This window comes from Oncorhynchus mykiss, chromosome 8 (genome assembly GCF_013265735.2).
Source record: "Oncorhynchus mykiss isolate Arlee chromosome 8, USDA_OmykA_1.1, whole genome shotgun sequence".
Taxonomy (NCBI): Eukaryota; Metazoa; Chordata; class Actinopteri; order Salmoniformes; family Salmonidae; genus Oncorhynchus; species Oncorhynchus mykiss.
Window position 1 is genome coordinate 90,736,225 of NC_048572.1, and position 8,027 is coordinate 90,744,251.

Consider the following 8,027-nt stretch of genomic DNA (forward strand, 5'->3'; position numbering starts at 1 on the left):
TAAATGACTAAATACTAAATAAAACCTCATAACGACGACAGTCACTTTTGCCAGCTGCAGTGCATGGCCGAAGATAATCAAGCTAAAACCTTCCCGAACTGTCAAATTATTCGGTTTTGAGATGGGGGTGAAATACAAATTTGTGCTATATATTAATTTGCTATGTCATAGCTAATTAAAACAATACATATTTATTCATTAGCAGCTCAAACATTTAATCTGCAAAAATGACAAGTTAATTCGTGGATGATGGTGATTTCAGAAACATAGTAGGGGGGAAAAAAACAGGCTACACCCCCCCTCCCTAGTGGGGTGGTAGAGGTCTCGTCTCCCTTATGGCTCAGCTCAGGTGCCTACATAGTACATACATCATTTACACACTCACACGTCCATAATAAATACACTGTAGACATACATGTTACATCTCTCTCTCACACAGTCATTTCAGAGGCCCAGATCATGAGTTCTATCAGCAGCAGTCATTTAGAATGGAACGTTTAATGTTTGTAATGTGTGGGCTCCCGAGTGGCGCAGCGGTCTAAGGCACTGCGTTTTAGCGCTAGAGGCGTCACTACAGAGTCCCTGGTTCAGAGGTCTAAGGCACTGCGTTTTAGCGCTAGAGGCGTCACTACAGACTCCCTGGTTCAGCGGTCTAAGACACTGCATTTTAGTGCTAGAGGCGACACTACAGACTCCCTGGTTCAGCGGTCTAAGGCAGTGCGTTTTAGTGCTAGAGGCGACACTACAGACTCCCTGGTTCGAATCCAGGCTGTATCACAACCGGCCGTGATTGGGAGTCCCATAGGGTTGCGCACAATTGGGCCCAGCGTGGTCCGGGGTGGGCGGTCATTGTTAATAAGTATCTGTTCTTAACTAACTTGCCTAGTTAAATAAATATAACATATGTTAATGCATCGATTCGTCCCCTAATCAGACTGAACCGCTTCAAACTAAAATGTATCGTTCCCGTATCGCCTTGAAAGGGAATGTACATCCCTAGTTCTGTCCAGACTATGGTTCTGACCGACAAAAACACTGGATTGTTTGCGCTCCGACAAAAGTCTAAGACGTACTAAGTGTGGTCTCTTTTGTGTACCGTAGCAGTGCCGTACATCAGATGCAATTGTCGAAGTGCTTCATCCACAACAGAGGTCACAAACAGACAGGTACAACCGTTACGCGTTTATACTATTACAAAAACATAAGTGTTTGATATATAAATATGTTGTACTTCTGAAGACTTAGATTTAATTGTTTCATAGTTAAATGTGTCATTGCTGCTTCCCGAGGTCCTCTGCTAATGTTAAAAGCAGGCTAACTAGCTTGCTAGCTCCCTAGTCGGCAGGCTGTGCTAGTTATCTAGCTAACTACAGTACAATCCAAGAGTATCTGATCATGGAAACCTAACATCTCTATGGTACTATGAAATATTCTTACAATCTGTGGTGTGTCCTGTATGCTTTCATCAACTAATTTAGCTAGCTAGTTCCACAACTCAAACCCCCTGACGTTCTGTGTTAGGATGGGAGGAGAACACGGCAGTAAATTAAACCTGCCAGACTTTAAGCAGTGGAAGGTCGAGGGAACGCCTCTGGAGTTCACACAGCAGAGGCTGGCAGCTAGAGGACTGAAGGACCCATGGGCACGGTGAGAGAGAGGGAGATCGTTGCATTAGAGATGTGTACATGTACAGTGCCTTCGGAAACTATTCAGACCCCTTGACTTTTTCCACATTTTGTTAAATTACAACCTTGTTCTAAAATTGATTTTAAAAATATATAAAACCCCCCAGCAATCTACACACAATACCCCATAATGACAGCGAAAACAGGTTTTTAGAAATGTTTTCTAATTCATTAAAAATAGAAAAATGGATACCTTACTTACATAAGTATTCAGAACTTTTGCTATTGCTACTTTTGCTATCAGGCCTAAATGATAGTGGTCAGAAGGAAGCCACTCCTTAGTAAAAGGCACCTAAAGGACTCAGACCATGAGAAACAAGATTCTCTGGTCTGATGAGACCAAGATTGAACTCTTTGGTCTGATTGGCAGGCGTCACATCTAGAGGAAACCTAACACCATCCCTATGGTGAAGCATGGTTGTGGCAGCATCATGCTGTGGGGATGTTTTTCAGAGGCAGGGACTGAGAGACTAGTCAGGATTGAGGCAAAGATGAACAGATCCAAGTGCAGAGATCCTCGATGAAAACCTGCTCCAGAGCGCTCAGGACCTCCGACTGGGGCGAAGGTTCACCTTCCAACAGAACTACGACCCTAAGCACACAGCCAAGACAACCCAGGATTGGCTTCGAGACAAGTCTCTGAATGTCCTTGAGTGGCCCAGCCAGAGCCTGGACTTGGAGAGACCTGGAGAGAGCTGAAAATAGCTGTGTAGGGACGCTCCCCATCCAACCTGACAGAGCTTGAGAGGATCTGCAGAGAAGAATGGGAGAAACTCCAATACAGGTGTGTCAAGCTTGTAGCGTCGTACCCAAGAAGACTTGAGGCTGTAATCACTGCCAAAGATGCTTCAACAAAGTACTGAGTAAAGAGTTTGAATACTTATGGATATGTAATATTTCAGTTAAAAAAAAATTAAATACATTTGCAAAAATGTCAAAAAAAATGTTGCTTTGTCATTACAGGGTATTGTGTGTAGATTGCTGGGGGGGTTTATATATATTTTTAAATACATTACAGGGTATTGTGTGTAGATTGCTGGGGGGGTTTATATATATTTTTAAATACATTACAGGGTATTGTGTGTAGATTGCTGGGGGGGTTTATATATATTTTTAAATACATTACAGGGTATTGTGTGTAGATTGCTGGGGGGGGGTTTATATATTTTTAAATACATTACAGGGTATTGTGTGTAGATTGCTGGGGGGGTTTATATATATTTTTAAATACATTACAGGGTATTGTGTGTAGATTGCTGGGGGGGTTTATATATATTTTTAAATACATTACAGGGTATTGTGTGTAGATTGCTGGGGGGGGGTTTATATATTTTTAAATACATTACAGGGTATTGTGTGTAGATTGCTGGGGGGGTTTATATATATTTTTAAATACATTACAGGGTATTGTGTGTAGATTGCTGGGGGGGGTTTATATATTTTTAAATACATTACAGGGTATTGTGTGTAGATTGCTGGGGGGGTTTATATATATTTTTAAATACATTACAGGGTATTGTGTGTAGATTGCTGGGGGGGTTTATATATATTTTTAAATACATTACAGGGTATTGTGTGTAGATTGCTGGGGGGGGGTTTATATATTTTTAAATACATTACAGGGTATTGTGTGTAGATTGCTGGGGGGGTTTATATATATTTTTAAATACATTACAGGGTATTGTGTGTAGATTGCTGGGGGGGGGTTTATATATTTTTAAATACATTACAGGGTATTGTGTGTAGATTGCTGGGGGGGTTTATATATATTTTTAAATACATTACAGGGTATTGTGTGTAGATTGCTGGGGGGGTTTATATATATTTTTAAATACATTACAGGGTATTGTGTGTAGATTGCTGGGGGGGTTTATATATATTTTTAAATACATTACAGGGTATTGTGTGTAGATTGCTGGGGGGGGGTTTATATATTTTTAAATACATTACAGGGTATTGTGTGTAGATTGCTGGGGGGGTTTATATATATTTTTAAATACATTACAGGGTATTGTGTGTAGATTGCTGGGGGGGGGTTTATATATTTTTAAATACATTACAGGGTATTGTGTGTAGATTGCTGGGGGGGTTTATATATATTTGTAAATACATTACAGGGTATTGTGTGTAGATTGCTGGGGGGGTTTATATATATTTTTAAATACATTACAGGGTATTGTGTGTAGATTGCTGGGGGGGGGTTTATATATTTTTAAATACATTACAGGGTATTGTGTGTAGATTGCTGGGGGGGTTTATATATATTTTTAAATACATTACAGGGTATTGTGTGTAGATTGCTGGGGGGGGGTTTATATATTTTTAAATACATTACAGGGTATTGTGTGTAGATTGCTGGGGGGGTTTATATATATTTTTAAATACATTACAGGGTATTGTGTGTAGATTGCTGGGGGGGTTTATATATATTTTTAAATACATTACAGGGTATTGTGTGTAGATTGCTGGGGGGGTTTATATATATTTTTAAATACATTACAGGGTATTGTGTGTAGATTGCTGGGGGGGGGGTTATATATATTTTTAAATACATTACAGGGTATTGTGTGTAGATTGCTGGGGGGGGGGTTTATATATTTTTAAATACATTACAGGGTATTGTGTGTAGATTGCTGGGGGGGTTTATATATATTTTTAAATACATTACAGGGTATTGTGTGTAGATTGCTGGGGGGGGGTTTATATATTTTTAAATACATTACAGGGTATTGTGTGTAGATTGCTGGGGGGGTTTATATATATTTTTAAATACATTACAGGGTATTGTGTGTAGATTGCTGGGGGGGGGTTTATATATATTTTTAAATACATTACAGGGTATTGTGTGTAGATTGCTGGGGGGGTTTATATATATTTTTAAATACATTACAGGGTATTGTGTGTAGATTGCTGGGGGGGTTTATATATATTTTTAAATACATTACAGGGTATTGTGTGTAGATTGCTGGGGGGGTTTATATATATTTTTAAATACATTACAGGGTATTGTGTGTAGATTGCTGGGGGGGTTTATATATATTTTTAAATACATTACAGGGTATTGTGTGTAGATTGCTGGGGGGGTTTATATATATTTTTAAATACATTACAGGGTATTGTGTGTAGATTGCTGGGGGGGTTTATATATATTTTTAAATACATTACAGGGTATTGTGTGTAGATTGCTGGGGGGGTTTATATATATTTTTAAATACATTACAGGGTATTGTGTGTAGATTGCTGGGGGGGTTTATATATATTTTTAAATACATTACAGGGTATTGTGTGTAGATTGCTGGGGGGGTTTATATATATTTTTAAATACATTACAGGGTATTGTGTGTAGATTGCTGGGGGGGTTTATATATATTTTTAAATACATTACAGGGTATTGTGTGTAGATTGCTGGGGGGGTTTATATATATTTTTAAATACATTACAGGGTATTGTGTGTAGATTGCTGGGGGGGTTTATATATATTTTTAAATACATTACAGGGTATTGTGTGTAGATTGCTGGGGGGGTTTATATATATTTTTAAATACATTACAGGGTATTGTGTGTAGATTGCTGGGGGGGTTTATATATATTTTTAAATACATTACAGGGTATTGTGTGTAGATTGCTGGGGGGGTTTATATATATTTTTAAATACATTACAGGGTATTGTGTGTAGATTGCTGGGGGGGTTTATATATATTTTTAAATACATTACAGGGTATTGTGTGTAGATTGCTGGGGGGGTTTATATATATTTTTAAATACATTACAGGGTATTGTGTGTAGATTGCTGGGGGGGTTTATATATATTTTTAAATACATTACAGGGTATTGTGTGTAGATTGCTGGGGGGGTTTATATATATTTTTAAATACATTACAGGGTATTGTGTGTAGATTGCTGGGGGGGGGTTTATATATTTTTAAATACATTACAGGGTATTGTGTGTAGATTGCTGGGGGGGTTTATATATATTTTTAAATACATTACAGGGTATTGTGTGTAGATTGCTGGGGGGGGTTTATATATTTTTAAATACATTACAGGGTATTGTGTGTAGATTGCTGGGGGGGGGTTTATATATTTTTAAATACATTACAGGGTATTGTGTGTAGATTGCTGGGGGGGTTTATATATATTTTTAAATACATTACAGGGTATTGTGTGTAGATTGCTGGGGGGGGGTTTATATATATTTTTAAATACATTACAGGGTATTGTGTGTAGATTGCTGGGGGGGGGTTTATATATTTTTAAATACATTACAGGGTATTGTGTGTAGATTGCTGGGGGGGTTTATATATATTTTTAAATACATTACAGGGTATTGTGTGTAGATTGCTGGGGGGGGTTTATATATTTTTAAATACATTACAGGGTATTGTGTGTAGATTGCTGGGGGGGGGTTTATATATTTTTAAATACATTACAGGGTATTGTGTGTAGATTGCTGGGGGGGTTTATATATATTTTTAAATACATTACAGGGTATTGTGTGTAGATTGCTGGGGGGGGGTTTATATATATTTTTAAATACATTACAGGGTATTGTGTGTAGATTGCTGGGGGGGGGTTTATATATTTTTTCAAATACATTACGGGGTATCGTGGAGTCATTACGGGGTACCGTGGCGTCATTACGGGGTATCGTGGAGTCATTACGGGGTACCGTGGCGTCATTACGGGGTATCGTGGAGTCATTACGGGGTACCGTGGCGTCATTACGGGGTATCGTGGCGTCATTACGGGGTACCGTGGCGTCATTACGGGGTACCGTGGCGTCATTACGGGGTATCGTGGCGTCATTACGGGGTATCGTGGCGTCATTACGGGGTATCGTGGCGTCATTACGGGTATTGTGTGTAGATTGTGGGAAAAGTCAAGCGGTCTGAATACTTTCCGAAGGCTCTGTGTGATACTGATGTTTCTCTCTCCCACAGTAACGAGGTGTGGAGGTACGTGGGAGGCTTCAGTCGTCCTGTATCCCTGGGAGACGTGATGCTGAGGGGCTTTAAATGGGGCTTTGCTGCCTTCGCTGTGGCTCTGACTGTAGAGTACGCTCTCTTCCCCCCAAAGAAGTCTGACCACTGACCTCTAACCCCAGAACGCTTCGGAACATGACCGGATCACATGTTTTTTCTGTATAATAAATGTTGAGTGTTTTCATCCACTAAATGGGCTGGTTGTGTTGGTGTGGTGTGGTTGGTGTGGTGTGGTTGGTAATGGTATTACTCTCCCTGCTACCACTCTGACACTGAAAAAGGCACACGACCGGGGTTTCTATGTTTGCAGTGTTCCTGTAAATTAGGCTACTTTGAAAACAAAATATATTGGTTGCAGGTTTTTGGGCTACTTCTAAATTGCATTGCGGCCACCATCTATTCATTTTACTGTGAGGCAGGCTGTTGCTGAGCGACTGGTGGGATGTGCTGTTGCTGAGCGACTGGTGGGATGGAGGGGGATGTGCTGTTGCTGAGCGACTGGTGGGATGGAGGGGGATGGGCTGTTGCTGAGCGACTGGTGGGATGGAGGGGGATGGGCTGTTGCTAAGCGACTGGTGGGATGGAGGGGGATGTGCTGTTGCTGAGCGACTGGTGGGATGGAGGGGGATGGGCTGTTGCTGAGCGACTGGTGGGATGGAGGGGGATGGGCTGTTGCTGAGCGACTGGTGGGATGGAGGGGGATGTGCTGTTGCTGAGCGACTGGTGGGATGGAGGGGGATGTGCTGTTGCTGAGCGACTGGTGGGATGGAGGGGGATGTGCTGTTGCTGAGCGACTGGTGGGATGGAGGGGGATGGGCTGTTGCTGAGCGACTGGTGGGATGGAGGGGGATGTGCTGTTGCTGAGCGACTGGTGGGATGGAGAGGGATGTGCTGTTGCTGAGCGACTGGTGGGATGGAGAGGGATGTGCTGTTGCTGAGCGACTGGTGGGATGGAGGGGGATGTGTTGAGAGAGTACTGCCGACAAGTCACTTGAGTGAGAGGAGAGGAGCATGTCATGACAAGTGATGTGAGAACAAGGTAATATGGAGACACCTATTGGATAAATGTGGCTATTCCTCTTGCTGCAAATTTATTTGGGGGGTTAGTTTTTAGGTCTTGTGGGTTGGTCATTGCGCAAAATGTTTTACTTGGCACAGTTCAGCTTTCACCATCTTGATTTCTTTAACACAGCTGGGGTCATTAGTCCGTAGCAAAATGTTTCACAACCCAAATTCGGCCAGGTCCCTCAACATTTTTGACCGTTTAGTTCCCTTATTCTCAGAGACTCTGTTGCTGTTTCACTCCGTTTACTCTACTGAAGAAGACCCAGGTGTGCTGGTGGTGGAATAGAACAAGTGG

At 41.1% G+C, this 8,027-nt stretch overlaps 1 protein-coding gene across 1 annotated transcript; it reads left to right on the forward strand.

Moving 5' to 3' along the window:
- The first annotated feature begins 1,006 nt into the window (after positions 1–1,006).
- ndufb3 (NADH:ubiquinone oxidoreductase subunit B3) lies at positions 1,007–6,860 on the forward strand. Its single transcript, XM_036986786.1, has 3 exons — positions 1,007–1,166; positions 1,522–1,647; positions 6,626–6,860. The coding sequence occupies exons 2-3, from the start codon at positions 1,523–1,525 to the stop codon at positions 6,774–6,776; spliced, it is 276 nt and encodes a 91-aa protein (XP_036842681.1). The 5' UTR covers positions 1,007–1,166; position 1,522; the 3' UTR covers positions 6,777–6,860.
- The last annotated feature ends 1,167 nt before the right edge of the window (positions 6,861–8,027 follow it).

Coding starts and splice junctions, on each gene's coding strand:
- ndufb3 (XM_036986786.1), top strand. CDS start 1,523: ATGGGAGGAGAACACGGCAGTAAATTAAACCTGCCAGACTTTAAGCAG. Junction 1,648..6,625: donor CTGAAGGACCCATGGGCACG/GTGAGAGAGAGG, acceptor TCTCTCCCACAG/TAACGAGGTGTGGAGGTACG.